Here is a 19,658-nt window from a genome sequence, read left to right on the forward strand (position 1 = left end):
TGTCTCAGAAATATCTATGACATGACCTAATTCATGATTATGCATTATATTTGACTGTCATGTCCCTTTACTCGCCTTTAATTTGTGTGCTATTATTTTAGGATTTTTTGGTTTGGTTTAGTACAGTACCAGGTATTAAACCCAAGGGCACTTAACCACTGAGGAACACTCCCAGCCTTTTTTTGTATTTTATTTTGAGGCAGAGTCTCCACTAAGTTGCTGAGGCTGACCTCAAACTTGAAGTCCTCCTGCCTTATTTATTTATTTATATGTATTTCTGAGAATCCAACCCATTGCTTCACACATGCTAGGCATGCACTCTACCATTGAGCCACTACCCAGCCCCTATATATTGACATTTTTTAAAGAGTACATACAGTGCAATTGTTTTATGGGGGTTCCTTAAATTTATTGTTTGTATGATATCTTCATGAATAAGTGCTGCATTTTGGGTAGGAATGTCACCAAAATATTTTCTTCCCTTTTTTGTTTGTTTGTGTTGCTTTCTACTGAGTCCCTATATCAGAATGAAAAATCAGGCACAATAGTGCTTGCCTCTAATCCCAGCAGCTCGGGAGGCTGAAGCAAGAGGATCGAAAGTTTAAGGCCAGCCTCTGCAATTTAACTATGTCATCAGCTATTTAGACATCCTACCTCAAAATTAAAAACTAAATTAAAAAGGATGGGGGGCTGGGGATGTGGCTCAAGTGGTAGCGCGCTCGCTTGGTGTGCGTGCGGCCCGGGTTCGATCCTCAGCACCACATACAAACGAAGATGTTGTGTCCGCTGAGAACTAAGAAAAAATAAGTAAATGTTAAAATTCTCTCTCACTCTCTCTTTAAAAAAAAAAAAAAAAAGGATGGGGTTGTAGCTGAGTGGTAAAGTGCCCCTGGGTTTAATCCCTAGTACAGAAATTAAAAGGGCCCCGGATGGAACTCAGTTGTATAGGGCCTCTTGGCTTGATCCCCAGTACCCACCCACACACACAGACTCAAAAGGACTTTTCATATGAAAAATATAATAGGTATTTCAATGAACACAAGAATACTAAATTTATGTTTGTCTATTCTCTGTGGCAATAAATGTAATTTTCACACAAAATTTTTGTATTCACAAAGATCATATTTCTTTAGACATCAGCATTGCAAAAATTAGGAATAATATTCTTAGAGAATCAATACTTTTCCAGTGTGGCTATCATATAAAGTATCACTTTCACTTTTATAGCCCACCTTCGTGTTTGTTTATGTCTTGGAGATTTTACCACATTATTTTCTTTAATCTTCTTTGATTCACAATCACTAATTTAGTATTTAATTAGCCATTTATGTGTATTATGTTTAATATTGATATACAAAGATCTGTTGCTAAAACTAGAGAAATGTGCTTCTAAGGTTTTAGAATCAACTTTAGTTTGGTTAACTTTATAAAAGGCTAAAATGTACTTTTTTGTGTTAAAAATATTGTATTACCCTTATGAGCTTACCTATTATAATTAAGAACCATGCCAGGTATGGTGGTACATGCCTATAATTCCAGTGACTCGTGAGGCTGAGGCAGTAGCATAACTAGTTCAAGATCAGTCTCAGCAACTTAGCAAGGCCCTAAGAAACTTAGTAAGACCCTGTTTCAAAATTGTAAAAGAAAAAGAAAAGTTTAGAGAAAAATTGAAAGCATTCCCTCTAAAAACTGGAACAAGGCAAGGATTTCCTGTTTCACCACTTCTATTCAACTTCATCCTTGCAACTCTAGCCAGAGCAATTAGAAGAAAGAAATTAAAGAAATTCAAAAGGTAAAGAAGAACTCAAACTATCACTATTTGCTGATTACATGATTCTATATCTAGAAGATCCAAAAAATTCCACCAGAAAACTTCTAGAACTAATAAATGAATTCAGCAAAGTAGCAGGATATAAAATCAACACCCATAAATCAAACACATTCCTATATATCAGTGATGATTCCACTGAAAGAGAAATTAGAAAAACGACTCCATTCACAATAGCCTCAAATGAAATAAAATACCTGGAAATCAATCTTACAAAAGAGGTGAAAGACCTCTACAATAAAAATTACAGAACGCTAAAGAAAGAAATTGAAGAAAACCTCAGAAGATGGAAAGATCTCCCATGCACCTGGATAGGCAGAAGTAATATTATCAAAATGGCCATACTACCAAAAGCATTATACAGATTTAATGCAAATCCTATTAAAAATTCCAATGACATTCTTCATAGAGATAGACAAAGTACTTCTGAAATTTATTTGGAAAACTGAGAGACCCAGAATAGCCAAAGCAATCTTTAACAAGAAAAGTGAAGCAGGAAGCATTGCAATACCAGACCTTAAACTATGCTACAGAGCTACAGTAACAAAAATGGCATTATATTAGCACCAAAATAGACTTGTGTAGAGGACACAGAGACAAGCCCACAGGAATACGGTTATGTCATACTAGACAAAGGTGCCAGAAACATTCACTGGAGAATAGATAGCCTATTCAACAAATGGTGCTGGCAAAACTGGAAATTCATATGTAGCAAAATCAAATTAAACCTCTATCTCTACCCTGCACAAAAATCAACTCAAAGTAGATCAAGGACTTAGGCACTAGACCAGAGACCCTGCACCTAATAAAAGAAAAAGTAGGCCCAAATCCTTCCCCATGTCAGCCTAGGATTTGACTTCCTTAACAAGTCTCCTAAAGCACAAGAAGCAAAATCAAGGATCAATAAATGGGATGGATTCAAATTAAAAAGCTTCTCTGCAAAGGAAACAATAATATAAGAAGAGAGGCTATATATATTGGGAGAAAATCTTATCACATGCACCTTTGATAAAGCCTTAATTTCTAGGATATATAAAGAACTAAAAAAACACCAAAAAAACAAATAACCCAATCAATAAACAGGCTAAGGAACTGAACAGACCCTTCATAGAAGAAGAAATATAATCGATCAACAAATATATGAAAAAATGTTACACATCTCTGGCAATTGGAGAAATGCAAATCAAAACTACACTAATATTTCATCTCCAGTCAAAATGACAATCATCAAGAATACAGGCAACAATAAATGTTGGCAGGGATGTGGGGGAAAAGGTACACTCATACATTATTGGTGGGACTGCAAATTGGTACAACCAATCTGGAAAGAAGTGTGATGATTCCTCAGAAAACTGGGAATGGAACCACCATTTGTCCCAGCTATCCCTCTCCTTGGCTTGCACTCAAAGGACTTAAAATCGGCATGTTATAGTAATGTCAGTAGATGAATGGATAAAGAAAATGTGATATATATTTTTTTTCAATGGAATATTACTCAGCTTTAAAGGAAAATTAAATTATGGCATTTGCCAGTAAATGGATGGAGTTGGAGAAAATCATGCTAAGCAAAATAAGCCAATCCCCCCAAAACGACCAAAGGCCAAATGTTTTCTCTGATATGCGGATATTAATTCACAATAAGGGGTGCAGGCACTGGAGCATAATAGAGTTAACTTAGATTAGGTAGAGGGAAGTGAAGCCAGTGGCGGGTAGATGTGGGTATAGGAAGGATAGTAGAAAGAAACAGACATTATTACTTTATGTATACAATGTGACTACATGACCAATGTAATTCCACAACATGTATATTCAGAAAATTGATAAATTATATCGCATCTATTTGTGATATGTCAAAATACACTAATGCCTTCTACTGTCATGTATAACTAATTAAACAAATTTTTAAAAAACATTCAAAAAGGGCTGAGCATGTGGTTCAATAGTTAAGTGCCCCTGAGTTCAGTCCCTGGTAGGGAAAAAAAAAAAACTAAAAACTTCCCAACTTAACCTCTGTCAAGTTTTACAGGGAGGTCATAGGTAAATCCTTTCTCAAAGATTCCTTAAGCAGGCATGGTGGCATATGCCTGTAATCCCAGTGGCTTCAGAGGCTGAGGCAGGAGGATCACCAGTACAAAGCCTCCCCCAGCAGTATAAAAAAGGGCTGAGGCTATAGCCCAGTGGTTAAGTGCCCCTGGGTTCAACTTTCACCTCCAAAAAATATTTTCCTGTTCCTGATTTTTCAAGAAATATCATTATTTGCTCCTACTAAATTGTGGACTCTAATAAACTATAGACAGCTAGTAGGGTAGTTGTTGTGAAAGATTTTATGGATATTATTTCCCCTTATACAACATGAAAAATGAAGGCATTAATAAGTTTTTATAGTTTCCATGCCAGTCCAGTTGAAGAACACTTGTATGCTTTTCTCCATCTTTAAAAAATTAAAATGTGGGGCTGGGATCATGGCTCAGTGGTAGAGCACTTGCCTAGCATGTGTGAGGCCCTGGGTTCAATCCTCAGTACCACATAAAAATAAATAAATAAAATACAGATATTAAAAAAAAGAAGAAATTTTTTAAAAAGTTAAAACGTATTCATATTAAACAATTTATATTTAATTTTATATAATATGATTTATAAATATTTATTATATTTTATTTAATATATATATTTAACCTATAGAACTTGAATGTAACTCCTTTTTTTTGGTGGGGGAAGGATACTAGAAATTGAACCCATGGGTTTTACCACTGAGCCACATCCCCCAGTTCTTTTTATTTTTTATTTTGAGACAAGGTCTCTCTAAGTTTCTAGGGCTGGCCTGGAACTCAGGATCTTTCTGTCTCAGCCTCACAAGTCACTGTATTTGGCTCGAACTTACTTTTGATTTGCAACCTCTGATATTGTAAGTTTGCTAAACAGGACAGCTCATAGAATGGTGATATGTTCATTTTAAAATCTAGTGTGTTCAAAAGAAACCCCTTCTTTTATAAGGATTGGGAGTAGGGCTTAGTGTTCTTCAGCAGCTATCTGGAAAATTCCAAAGTTCAAATATAGAATATATCTTAATTGGGGCCTTTTATTAGAGATATTGAGATTCGAACATAAGGGATAATTACCTAAAGCCAAGAAATGGTAATAGACAGTACTTATATAAAAGTACTGTCTATTATATTGTAACAACAGTTATTAGACACCCTGCCTTTTCTTTTCCTTGGAGTACCAGGCTTGAACTCATGGACACTGGACCACTGAGCCACATCTCCAGTCCTATTTTGAATTTTTTTTTTTTTTTTAAAGACAGGGTCTCGCCAGGCTGAGGATGTGGCTCAAGCGGTAGCACGCTCACCTGGCATGCGCAGGGTGCTGGGTTCAATCCTCAAAACCACATAAAAATAAAAAAATAAAAGACATTGTGTCCACCTAAAACTAAAAAATAAACATTAAAAAAAAAAAGACAGGGTCTCACCAAGTTTCTTAGCACTTCGCTGTTACTGATACTGGCTTTGAACTCCTGCCTCAGCCTACCGAGCCATTGGGATTACAGGCGTGTACCAACCTGCCAAGCTCATTTTTTTTTTTTCTTCAGTATGCATGTGCCTTTCCCCTCTTTTGGTAGGTTAGCCCTTTTAGATTAGACATCCTGATATTACATCTAAAGGGTAAGTTATTAAGACAATGGCTGTGGATATGGCTCATTGGTTAAGCACTTGCCTATAAACACTTTCCTAGCATTCATGAGACCCTGGGTTCTAACCAGCATGGCACAAAAAAAAAAGAGAGAGAGAGAGAGGGGCTTAACTCAAAATTTCTCCCAAAGAAAAAGAAAGTTGGACATAAATACTGAATGGGTTACATTACCCAAAAAATATCAAAAAAACTAATTTTTTTCTTCTTCTTATTTATTTATTTATTTATTTATTTTGAGACTGGGTCTCACTCTTTTGGCTGAGGCTGGTGTGGAATCTACAGTCCTCCTGCCTCAGCCTCCTGAGTCTGTGGCATGCACTACCAGACCCAGGAAATTCTCTCCTTTTGATAAGAAAAGCAAAAGGTTTTTTAAATTTATCCATATGTGCATAGAGCAAGTAGTCTCATTTTTTACAACTCCAGCCACAAGTCAGAAGGAAACATCATTACAGAAACTTCTGGCTTACTATCATTTATAGCGTGTCTAAAATGGCTACTCATTCCAACTGTTTTCTCCTAATTTGAATTAGTAGTGGTACACAAAATTCTACCCAGAAATTGCATAGAGTGTTCAGTGCAGTGTCTCCAGTATAAACCAACAAATTTAAAAAGGCAGCTATGTTTTTTATCTTAATCTGTCATCCACAGAAACCACACATTCTAAACTATTTTTTTAAATGAAGCTAGATAGGGTGGCACACACCTGTAATCCCAGCTATTTGGGAGGCAGAGGCAGGAGGATCACAAGTTTGAGACCATCAACAATTTAGTGGGACTCTCAGCATCCTAGCAAGACTCTGGCTCAGAATAATACAAAAAAGAAATACTGGTGATGTAGCTCAGTGGTAATGTGCCTCTTGATTCAACCCCCAGTACCAAAAAGAGGGGAAAAAATATTTTGCCACTGTCTCTCATCACTCAGAACAGGACTTGAGTGAGTGAGTGCTAAGTAATTGTTGAAATAATAGAACTAGGATTAAAAATTTAAAACTTCAGGGTATACAAATAACTAACCCTTTGGAGCTTAGTTTTCTCATCTGCAAAATATATATTAGTATACATATTTATTACAAGATAAAAATGGTCTAGACTTGTTTATCAAAAGGCAGTATGGTATCACTAGGGATGTAGCTCAGTGGCAGACAGCTTCTCCAGCATGTGAGAAGCTATGGGCTTAATTCCTAGTGCTACCAAGAGAAAGCTTATAAAGGCAGTATATAATTTAGCAAAAGAAAAATAACATGTTTGCTTTGACTGAAGCCATTGTAGAATTACACTAGTAACAGATGTGGTCGTGACCATCTGTCATCCTAGTTACTTGGGACAGAAGGATCAAAAGTTCAAAGCCACCCTGGGCAATTTAGCAAGAAATTTCTCTCAAAACAAAGTTTTAAAGGGGCTGGGAATGTGACTGTGGAAGAGCACTTTCACCAGTGCCTGAGCTCAATTCCTTGTATCACCAAAATTAAAGCCTTAATAGATTAAGTCATATATGAGTTCTCTTTCTTCCTCTTATTTTATTTTTTTGTCAGTGCTAAAGACTGACCCCAGGTTCTTGTGCATGCTAGGCAAGTGTACTACTGCTGAATTCTATCCCCAAATAATACTCCCTTTTTATTTTTCTCATTTTCTTCTTTCTCTCTTGCTTTTGTATATTTATGGAATATCTTTTGAGATTTGGTTTTATACTAAATATTCAGAAACAAATTAGTAGGATGAGTAGAAGAAAGAAGCCAGAGTTGAGCAAGAAACTGCAATTTTAATCTCAGATTTCCTTACCAGGTGCTAAAAGTAGAGGCAGATTACTTAAACTCATAGAGCACCTATTTCTAATGCTCTTAAAGTAGCACCAACATTACCTTTTTTGGTCGGGGGTGGGGGGTGGGGGAGGATGCCAGAGATTGAACTCAAACACTGAGCCACATCCCCAGTCCTATTTTGTATCTTATTTAGAGACAGGGTCTCTCTGAGTTGCTTAGCACCTTGCTTTTTGCTAAGGCTGGCTTTGAACTCGTGATCCTCCTGACTCAGCCTCCTGAGCTGCCTTCTGATTGTTTCATAGTATTGAAATAAATGATAATACATATAAGACTATAAATTACCAAATATAGTAATTCATATAATTAGATCTGAAGTTTGGGTTCCTTCTGAAACACTGTTGGAGAACACTAAATAGCCTCTTTCTTAACAGTATTTCTAGAAATAAAGCTTTGTAAAAGTGTATGAAAGTGCTGTTCATGGTGGCGCATGCCTGTAATCCCAGAGACTTACATAAGGATCACAAGTTCCAGGCCAGCCTCAGCAGCTTAGCAAGGCCCTAAGCAACTTTAGCCAGACCCTGTCTCAAAATAAAAACTAAAAAGGGATGGTGATGTAAGGGGCTCATTGTGAAGCACCCCTTGTTTAAACCCCACACACACACAAAATATACGAAAGTACTTAGTACCCTTTCCCCAAACAGTACATTTAAGATCCAAGCCATTGTTAGAACAAATACCCTTGGTAAGTGATATATTGTTTATATTTGACTATAGGAATAAATTTCATTGCCTCTTTCTGTTTTATGTTCTTTTCTGATCACAGCCCAAAGAGCCGACTGATCCAGTTAAAGAAAGAGAAGCTGGAGTATACTCCAGGAGAACATGAATATGGATTATTCCCAGCCCCCATTCATGTTGGTGAGTAGTAAAGTCCACATAATATGTTGCTGAGACAAAAAGGTATTTCTTGGATTTGAGAGAAGTGTCTTTGTCTTCTTTGTTTTTATTTCTTTATCTCTGATGGATTCAGACTTTTTACCATTTCATCTATTCTTACTATAAAGAATTCTGCACATTAATTGATAGTCAGGAGTCAAAATGGCATAAATTTTATATAGTCATGTTTGTACACACCTGTAATCCTAGCAACTCAGGAGCAAGTTCAAAACCAGCCTAAGCAATTTAGTGAAACTATATCGAAAAAAAAAAAATTAAAGATAAAAAGGGCTGGGTTATGGCTCAGTAATTGGGCACACCTGGATTCAATCCCTAGTACCAAAAAGGGGCTATTGCTTTTTCTCATAATCAGTCAGCTTGAAAATGAAGCAGGATTTATCTTTTTGTTTTTTGAAAAAGCTTCAAGCTAGGCATAATGATACACACCTCTAATCCCAATAACTCAGGAGGCTGAGGCAAGAAGATTACAATTTTGAGGCCATAAACAACTTAGTGAGTGAGACCCTGTCTCAAAATTATAAAAAGGGGGCAATGTGACTCAGTGATAAAGCATCTCTAGGTTCACTTCCTGGTACCAAAAAAGGGAAAACATCAAGATTTTGCTTAGTAAGTTAAAATTATCTATAATTCATGCTTAATTTCTCTCATTCTTCAACCCCCTCATCCAGTCTGACTCAAAATTCTGTTATTGCCTTCCTTGAAATATCTCCTATTTCTGCACGAAGTCCATTGCCATCCCTCAACTTTGCCATTTTTATCTTTTTTTTTTTTTTTTTTGGTTTGCTAACATAGCCTTCTATCTTAGTCCATTTTATTGTAACAGAATACCTGAACCTGAGGGAGTTAAAAGTTTTATTAGTTCACAGTACTAGAGGACCAAAAGCATAATGCTGTCATCTACTTAGCTCCTATTAAGGACCTCCCAACACTTGATATCACAGCAGAAGAATGTACAAAAGCAATTAAAACACTAGGTGTAGCCTTGCTTTTGAACAATCTGATGTTGTGGTAACTAATTCAGTCCCATGAGACTAATCTCTCTCCCTTGAAACCTCATTCAATCTCTCAAAAAAAGACATTAATCTATCCATGAGAATACAGCCCCAATTTTGTTTTAAAGGTCTTATCACTTCATAACAACAGCATTTCATTTTGGGTTTTGATGGGGACAAACCTTAGCACCTTCCAACGAACTGTCAACTTCTATTTCTACTTCTCTTCAATCCACTCCCCACTTAGTAAAAAGAGAAATGATTTTCTAACTTAACCAAGAACCTGCTTAAAGTCTTTAAGTGGCTTACCTTCAGGGAAAATACAGACTCCTTTACAATGGCTTTTAAGAGTGACTTTTCCCCCGACTCCCATCTTTCTCCATCTAACTATTCCCATCTCTGCCTTACTTACTATATTATGTCACTCTGGTCTTCTTTCAGTACTTAGAACATATTAGAGGATCATTATGCTTTCTATTCCCATTGCCTGGTGGATGAATTAGCACACACCTATAATCCCAAGTATCTTGGGAAGCTGAGGCAGGAGAATTGTAAGTTCAAAGCCAGCCTCAGCAGTTTAGTGAGGTCCTCAGGAATTTAGCAAGATACTGTCTTGAAATAAAAAAAAACAAAAAGGCCTGATGACATGGTTCAGTGGTTAAGCACCCCTGATTTCAATCCCTAGTAAAAAAAAAAAAAAAAAGACTATTCCTATTGCCTGAAAAGCTCTTCAAACTCCTTCCATGGTTGAGTTCTTCTCATCTTTTAAAAATGAGATTAATGCCATTATCAGCTTAAGTATAATTTACCTTAAAGTGATTTTTTTGATTGTCTCCCCAATAGAATGTCCCTCCCTTTATTCTAGATCAGAGCACTCAATTCATTTCTTTCTGTAGTCTATAATATTTGTTGACACTCTTGTTATCTTCATGTGATTATAAACTCCAGGAGTTCAGGATCATTGTCTTTCTTATTTCTACTTTGATTTCCCAATGCCTGGTACATAATAGAATTTTACCAAATATTTATTGTACTAATAAAAGAAAAGGAAGAAAAATTAGGATATTTTATTGAATATAGATGAAAGTTTTTTCCTCATTTTTTTCCTTTTTGGCAAAGAAAATTGCTTTTAAAGGGGTTTATTAAATACAAAATTGGAGCCAGAAGCAACTTACTTGCATAGTAGATGTTGATTTTATGCCATGTAGTATTCTCTTCAACTAATACTTTCTTGACCTTATTGACCATGGGGCTCTTCTCTGTGTTATAATTAACTCATCTTCTTTTTCTCTCCAAAGAGTCCCACACCAGCATTGTATTAAATCAGCAGATATAAACAAGTCTCACAATAAAAATTAGTTTAATTATTCTACATTGGGTGACTTGCAGACAACTTTAACTGCAAATAAAATTGCAGGTTTAATTCTCAGCTCCATAGTATGTGCTTCCTTGACAGAGATGAGAATAAATTCCATATTCTCTGGGTTTAGTCAAAATTCTTTGAAAGAGCTTTTTCTTTTTTTTACTTGTAAGATAATAGCTGTAGAAGCAAACTCTAAGCAGATTTAGCTCTTTCCTGGAACCTGCTGAGTATAATTAGCCCAGAGGGAAAAAAGAACTGTTTTAAAGTCCCATTTAAAGAAAAATGTGATCATTTTGGTTTTACTAGTTTTGTCCTGGGTGGAAAATTTGCTAGTCTAGATCTTGGAATGATATTCTAACTATCTTAGGAGATGAAGGGTTCAGTTAATTCCAGGAGAGATAGGAAAATAACAGATAGGCGATTATTTCTATCTTATCTGTGGAATAAATAGTGTTGTATCCCAGCCAGGTACAGTGGTGCACACTTGTTTTCCCAGCATCTCTGGAGGCTGAGGCAGAAGGATCGAGAGTTCAAATCCAAACTCAACAATTTAATGAGTCACTAAGCAAATCAGTGAGACCCTGTCTCTAAAATACAAAAAGGGCTGGGGGTATGGCTCAGTAGTTGAACAATCTATCCTGTGTGGGATAGATTTCTTTTTAACTGTGATCAAACAGTGCTCAAAATCAGGCTGTTGCAGGATAGGAGTTTTTTCTGGACAGTCCTATTTTTTTGCTCAAAGAAAAAAAAATTAACTTATTTTTTAGTTGTAAGAGGACATAATACCTTTATTTCATTCATTTATATGTGGTGCTGAGGATCGAACCCAGTGCCTCACACATACTAGGTGAACACTCTACTGCCAAGCCACAACCTCAGCCCTCAAAGAAAATTTTATGTGAGGACAATGTCGACAATAAGGTCAGTTGCTTTGAGAGCACACTTAGAGTATCATGTAAACAAAGAGCATAACTTAAGGAGCCAGAAATACCTACTTTATCTCTATGTTTGCCATATGTTAATGTGAGTTAAATAGTTATATAAATAAAATAATGATGCATGTTACCATTAAAGGACTCACATTCAATAAATGTAAAGTAGTATTTATTTTTAAGTATTTATATAGGCTAAGAATATATTGCTCAATGGTAGAGCATTTACCTAGCATGCACAAGGCCATAGTTTCTTTCCCTTGCATCACAAACAGAAAGAAAATTTACTGTTTCTTTTTCCCCATGAAAAAATGCATTTCAGAATTCTACATTTTAAGATATATGCTTATCAAAATGTTTGTTGTACCCTTAAATTTATGATCAGTTAGTTTTTGACCTGAGTACTAAAGCAATTAATTGAGGAAAGAATAATCTTTTCAGCAAATTGTTTTTTATTAACTAGTGTATACATACATACAAAAGAATGAAGTTGGACCCCGTACTTCATACCATATACAAAAATTAACTCAGAGTGGTTCATCAGTGCCTGGACAGCTTGAGTATTCATCATGTTACTCAGAATGGTGCCCAGTTTAAAATCTCTGAAATGTTTATTTCTGGAATTTTCCACGTAATATATTTTTGTTCTGGGTTTGACTGCAGATAACTAAAACGTGGGAAAGCAAAATCACAATAAAGAGAACTAGTGTTTCAAGTAAGGGATTTATAAATTATATATCCATATATATAAATAACTCAGTTTTTTCCCTTTTTATTTTTTATATTAGGTATTGAACCCAGGACCATGTAACTACTGAGCCATATTCCTAGCCATTTTTACTTTTTATTTTGATACAAGGTCTCATTAAGTTGCTTAGGGCCCTGCTGACTTGCTGAGGCTGGCTTTCAATATTTGATCCTCCTACCTTAGCCTCCCAAGTCTCTGATATTAAGGCATGCACCACGGTGTCCAATTATCTCAGTATTTCTTTTCTTTTCTTTCTTTTTTTTTTTTTTAAGAGAGAGAGAGAGAGAATATCTTTTTTGTAGATGGACACAACACAATGCCTTTATTTTTATGTGGTGCTGAGAATCGAACCAGGGTCCTGCCCGCGCTAGGCGAGCGCTCTACCACTGAGCCACAATCCCAGCCCCTCAGTATTTCTTAAAAACAATTTTTAAATGGGTAAATTTGACATTTCTCAGAAACCAATACAAATTGCCAATAAGCAAATGAAAAAATATTCAGTTATTATGGAAATACAAATCAAACCATAATGAGATACTACTTCACATCCATTATAATGGTTTTAATTAAAAGATGGGCAAGAAATAGAATTGACAAGGTTATGTAGAAATTAGAACCCTCATACATTACTGGTAAGAACATAAAGTTGTTTGGTAAACATTTTGGCAGGTCTTCAAAAAGTTAAACATAAGCTCAGCTTGGTGGCACATGCCTGTAGTCAGGTTCACGACAAGCCTATGCAACATAGCAAGACCTGCTTGAAAAGAAAAGAAAAAGTTAAACAGGGCTGGGGATTTGGCTCAAGCGGTAGCGCGCTCGCCTGTCATGCGTGCGGCCCGGGTTCGATCCTCAGCACCACATACCAACAAAGATGTTGTGTCCGCCGAGAACTAAAAAATAAATATTAAAAAAAATTCTCTCTCTCTCTCTCTCTCTCTCTCTCTCTCTCTCTCTCTCTCTCTCTCTCTCTCTCTCTCTCCTCTCTCCTCTCTCACTCTCTCTTTAAAAAAAAAAAAAGTTAAACAGAGAATTGCAATATGACTCAATAATTCTACTACTAGGTATATAACCAAGAAAATTACATATGGCCACATAAAACTTAAACACAAATAGTTTTGCAGCAGTATTCTCAATAGGGCAAAAGGTGGAAGAACCCCATGTGTCCAGTGGTGGATGAATGAATGAATAAACCAACTGTTGTACATCCACACAATGAAATATTAATTGACATTAACAAGGAGTGAAGCACTGAAATATACCACAAAATGGATGAACCTTCAAAACATGTGTGTGAGACGACTTGGTGTAATCTCAGTGATAGAGCACTTGCTTTAAGCAGTCCTGAACTCAGTCTCTAATACCCCCCAAAAATTAAAAATGATACTGTTTTAAAGAAGACAGTCATAAAAACTTTAAATTCTTATGATAGCATGTATATGAAACGACCGGAACAGAAAATACATAAAAATGAAAAGTAGAATAATAATAGTAAGTGACTGAGAGAGGGGAGAACAAAACATGACAGCCTAATGGATGCAGGGTCTGTCTTGGGGATGATGAAGACGTTTTGAAATTATATTGATGGTTGTGTTAATCAGGTTTCTGCAAGTAAAAAGAATATAATGTAGAGAGAGAACAGAGACTTATATTAAGGAGTTGGCTCATGTGATTGTGGTGGCTGCAAACCCAAAATCTGTAGAGTAGACTGACACAGAAGATGATGTTGCATCTTAAGCCCTATGTCAGCCTGCCAGCAAAATTCCCTCTTGGGGAAGTCGCCCTTTTTTCTACTAAGATCTTCAAGTGATTGGAAAAATTCAACACATTATGTAGTGTCATCTGCTTTACTCAAAAATCTATGATTTCAATGTTAATAGCATCTAAAAAATACATTCATAGAAATAAAATAATATTTGAACAAATACACCAGGTACCATGATCTAGACAGGTTGTCATATAAAATTATCCATTCCAGTGGTGATAGTTATACATAACAACTGTGTATTCGAAAATCCATTGAATAATGTAGTTTATAAGAGTGAGTGGAAAAAATAACAAAGAAGGAAAGAAACACTTGAATGTCTCAATAAAGCTGTTATCTTAAGAATGTGTATTTGTGTTATTTTTATCATGAATATATTCATCAAAATTGAAGTCATATCTCAATATAAAAAGAAAAATTTAATAGCTGGCACAGTGGTACACATCTGTAATCCCAGCAACTCCATGAAGCTGAGGCAGGAGGATTGCAAATTCAAAACCCAGCCTCAGAACTTAGTGAGGTCCTGTCTCAAAATAAACAATCAAAAAGGATTAGGGATGTGGCTCAGTTGAGCCCTTTTGGATTTAGTTAAGCCCTTCTGGATTCAATCCTTGATACCCTGCCCCACCCTCCCCCCAAAAAAAGGAAAGAAAGAAAAGAAAAATTTTAATGCTTTGCTTCTTGTGGTTGGTCACAGGTAATTTTAAATGTTAAATGCTTTTTTTATGGAGTGGGAGAATAGGTTATTCAATACAAGAATTTCAAGCCCAAAAATATTAACATTAGGGTAAAATTCTGTGGAATAAATGAAATTAATCTTCAAGAATAAAAATTACTTAAATTTCTAAATGTTAAGGTTTTTTGTTGTTTTCGTTTTTAGTATTACATCTTTGATATTCATTAAAATGATATATCCAGAAGTTAAATTATCTGTACTTCTTTAAACTATATTATATGTACAAATACATAAGAGAAATGGTTTTTCAAATTTTAAGGGAGGAATATGGGAGCAAAAAAATTCAAAGAAATGGTCATTTGGCCCCTGGAATCAATGAAGTGTTGATTCAAATACCACTTCTATTAATTGCCAATAAGATCCAAAGACTTCAAATTCTTTATAAAAGAAAAAGTAGCTTGAATATTTTTTAAAATGTATTTTTAGTTGTCGAAGGACCTTTACTTTATGTATTTATATGCCGTACTGAGAATTGAACCCAGTGCCTCACATGCTAACTGGATGATATTGAACAAGTTATCAACTCTAGAACTCACTATTTTGATGTATCCATTAAAAATATTTCCAGCCTGAATTGTGAAGATGACATGAACTTTTGTACTTAAGCACAATGCCTACTACTGCCTCTTGATTTTTTATAACCAAATACCTTATATAAGTAAGAAAAGCCACTTGATCTCATTTCTTAAAAACTGAAATGTAGATTCACCATCCCTCATTAACCATCCCGCAAATATAAAAATACAGACCTATTAAAAAATTAAAAGTTGTTTTCTTAACTGACATGATGGCAAAAATGACCTGACCTTTTATCCATTGTAGGAATTCAGAAATAAAAAGTGCTTTTGTTTTCTTTATTTAGTATAATATGAATAGTTAAGTGTTTTGCTCTAGACCTATTGCCATATTTGATTATGGTATCCTGCTCCAATCCTCTGTGGACAAGTTAAATTGTATATGCGCTAAATTATTTTTATAAACTCTGAAAAAACTTCTAAATTCAAAATACTTTTAGCGTCAACATACATTTATCTGTCTATCTGTCTGTCTGTCTATCGTGGTACTGGGGATTGAACCCAGGGGTGCAGTACCACCAAGCAACATCCCCAACCCCATTTGTGGGTTTTTTGTTTTTTTTTTTTTTTTTTTTTTTTTGAGGAAGGTCTGCTAAGTGGCTGACGCTGGCCTCCTACCAACCTGTGATCCTTTTACCTTGGCCTCCTGAATCGATGGGATTACAGGCATGTGCCACTATGCCAGCTGGCGTCAGTGATTTTGGTTTTGGGGTTTTTTGTTTTGTTTTGTTTTGTTTTTTGTACTAGGGATTGAATTCAGGGGCATTCAACTGCTGAGCGACATCCCCAGGCCTGTTTAGAGACCAGGTCTCATTGAGTTGCTTAGCGCCTCACTGTTGCTGAGGCTGACTTTAAAACCGTGGTTTTCCTGCCTCAGCCTCCCTAGTCACTGGGATTACAGCAAGCACACCCTGCTTGCTTCAGTAATTTTCCATAAGGAATTTTATGAACCTATAATTTAGTTAAATTCTGCAAACAAAATCAAAACTTTGTATAGTACTTAAGATGCCAGCTGGTTGTGTTGGTGCACACCTATAATCCCAGTAACTTGGGAGGTTGAGGCAGGAGTATTGAAGTTCAAGGCCAACCTCAGCAACAGTAAGGCCCTCAGTAACCCAGTGAAAAATCTTGTCTCAAAATTTAAAAGGGCTGGGGATGAAGCTCAGTGATTAAGGGCCTGTGGTTTTAATCCCCAGTACTAAAATATATATATATACACACACACACACACACACACACACGTATATATGATGCCATCAGTTGTAAGGTGCATTATCATTTGCTTTACTGTTAAGAATGAGAGGAGGCTGGAGATGTAGCTCAGTTGTAGGGTGCTTTCACAACATGTGCAAGGCCCTGAGTTTGATTTCCAGTACCACAAATATTTTAATTGCCAGGCACAGTGGCACATGCTTTAATTTTATTCTGGAAGCTGAGACTGGAGGATAACAAGTTTGAGGCTATCCTGACAACTTGAAAAACCCTGACTCAAAATGTGAAAGGACTGATGGATGGTTGGGGATATAACTAAGTGGTAAACCGCTTGCCTAGTGTGTAAGGCCCAGAGTTCAATCTCCAGCATCACACGAAAGAAAAAAAAATGCAAAAAGGGCTGCTCAGTTCTTAAGAGCACTTGTATAGCATACACAAAACCTTTGGTTCAATCCCTAGTTCCCCAAAAAGAAAAATAAAATTCTGCCATTATTGTAAACATTGTAACTGACTATCAATTAAAGATATATCCTGTTTTCAAAAATGAAAATGTTCTTTATGGTATCAGAAAACATAAAAGGATTAGGACATGATGATAAACTTTTGAGGGCACAATTAGAAAGGAGCAAAATCCTTCCAAATCAATAGGGAAGAGTAATCAGTGTAGAAATATATCAATCCTTCTTTAAAATGTTTTTTTGGGTACCTGAAGTGCTTAATTAAGCTTGATAACAGGATATCACCCTCTTATTCCACCTTCTTATTATAAATGGGAAACAAAACCAAAGCTCTGTGAAAACGTATAACTAATTGACTTACATTAGTGATTAGTATCAGAACTTATGTAGGCTTTTTAGGTTGGGAGTTGGGACTGCACAATAAACACTTTAGGTCCGAGTAAGGCAGAGCTGAAACTGAGCTTTGTATTTAAAGTCTGAATTCTAGAAGTGCCATTCCTTACCATGTAAAGCTTCAAAAACCAAGAAAAGGATTTTTATAAACCACTTAACTGTTTTGTTCACTGAGAGTACTTGGCAGCTATGATACACCAATAGCACACCTAGCAAATTCCTTTAAAATACAGAAGTCAAACCTTGACTTCTAAATACCATCAACTATTAAAACAAAGGGTAGGAATTGTGGTGCATGCCTGTGATCTGAGCTACTCGGGATGCTAAGGCACAAGTATCACAAGTTTGAGGCCAGCCTTTGTAACCTAATGTAAGACCCCTTCTCAAAATTTTAATTTTTTTTAAGAGAAAAAAAATTTTAATATCTATTTTTCAGTTTTCGGTGGACACAACATCTTCATTTTTTAATTTTTATGTGGTGCTGAGGATCGAATCCAGTGCCCCACGCATACCAGGCGAGCACGTTACCATGGAGCCACATCCCCAGCCCCCACTTCTAAAATTTTTAAAAAATACAAGGGCTAGGGATGTAACTCAGTGATAATGCTCCCCTGCATTCAACCCCCAATACCACAAAAAATAAATAAATAAATAAAAACAAGCTCCTGGAGGCTATGGAAGTAAAGCATGAGCCTGGACTGTCTCTTTTTGCAGAGGAGATAGATACTAGGGATTGAACTCAGAGGCACTCAACAAATGAGCCACACACGCCTGTAATCCCAGCATCTCAGGAGGCTGAGGCAGGAGGATTCCAAGGTCAAGGCTAGCCTGCACAACTTAGTGAGACCCTGTCTGAAAATAAAAAATAAAGAGCTGGGGATATGGCACAGTGGTAAAGCACCTCTGGGTTCAAGCCCTAGTGTTTAAAAAAATAAAAAATAAAATTTTCCTCAGTAAAGAAACAAGTTTAAAAAGATCAAGAAAGCTAATAACCCCTGGCTTCATTGAAAAGAAAATGATAACACAAATGGTCAGTGAGTTGTGAAATAAATGAGATAATATCACAGGAGGTCCTACAGCTATTAAGAGGTTAAAAAGGTATTGTTAGGGATAATTTTATGCCAATGTACAATACAATTTAGATAAAGTAGGCAAATTCCTTTAAAATACAGAAAATTGATATGCTGAAGTAGAACATCAGCCTGTATCTTAAAGTGAATTCCTTACCAAAATTGTTCACATTTTTAAAATTCCATATCTACATAGTTTCCATGGTGAAATCTGTTGTATGTTTTACAAAGACATAACACCAGTCTTACTTTCAGAAAATAGGGAGGAACTTACTTCTTAGCTTGTTTTATGAGGCTTCTACACAGCTGACATGAATCCAGATAAAGACATCAGGGCACAAAAACATGTATAGAATAAAATCTATCATAGGGCTGGGGATGTGGCTCAAGCGGTAGCGCGCTCGCCTGGCATGCGTGCGGCCCGGGTTCGATCCTCAGCACCACATACCAACAAAGATGTTGTGTCCGCCGAGAACTAAAAAATAAATATTAAAAATTCTCTCTCTCTCTCTCTCCTCTCTCACTCTCTCTGAAAAAAAAAAAAAAACAAAAAACAGGAAGCCCTGTTTTAAAAAAAAAAAAAAAAAAAAAAAATCTATCATAATGGCATTTAGGACTGGGGTTGTGGCTTAGTAGCAGAGCACTTGGCTAGCATGTATGAGGCACTGGGTTTGATTCTCAGCACCATAAAGGTCCATGGACAATTAAAAAATATTTTTTAAAAACTTTAAAAAAAAACAAAGACAATACAAAAAAAAACGAAAATTAGTACACAGTTTTCTGTTTTTAAGAAGTAGTTGGACACAATACCTTTATTATTTATTTTCATGTGGTTCTGAGGATCGAACCCAGGGCCTTGCATATGCTAGATGAGTGCTCTACCACTGAGCCACACCCAGCCCCCACAATTTATTTATTTATTTATTTAATTTTCTTTTAAATAATTCATTGTAATTAGGTATATATGATAGCAGAATGCGTCTTGATTCATTGTACACAATTGCAGCACAACTTTACATTTCTGTGCTTCTACATGATGTAGCATCACACCATATGTGCAGTCCTGCATGCACCTAGGGTACATTCCACTATCTTTCCTACCCCCATGCACCCTCCCTACCCTTTGCTCAAAGTTTTTCCATTTTTCCCATGCCTCCCTGCTCCCCATTATGGATCAGCATC

General features: G+C 36.1%; 1 protein-coding gene across 6 annotated transcripts in view; it reads left to right on the plus strand.

Annotated features, from left to right (window-relative positions):
- Positions 1 to 19,658, plus strand: part of Ash1l (ASH1 like histone lysine methyltransferase) — a 176,655-nt gene that overhangs the window by 110,052 nt on the left and 46,945 nt on the right. For all 6 annotated transcript variants that reach the window (XM_078027423.1, XM_078027422.1, XM_040287678.2 and 3 more), the window contains one exon: positions 8,102 to 8,196. In XM_078027423.1, the coding sequence (XP_077883549.1) occupies positions 8,102 to 8,196 (95 nt within the window). The remainder of the gene's footprint in view (positions 1 to 8,101; positions 8,197 to 19,658) is intronic.

The sequence above is a fragment of the Ictidomys tridecemlineatus genome, chromosome 11 (genome assembly GCF_052094955.1).
Source record: "Ictidomys tridecemlineatus isolate mIctTri1 chromosome 11, mIctTri1.hap1, whole genome shotgun sequence".
Lineage (NCBI taxonomy): Eukaryota > Metazoa > Chordata > Mammalia > Rodentia > Sciuridae > Ictidomys > Ictidomys tridecemlineatus.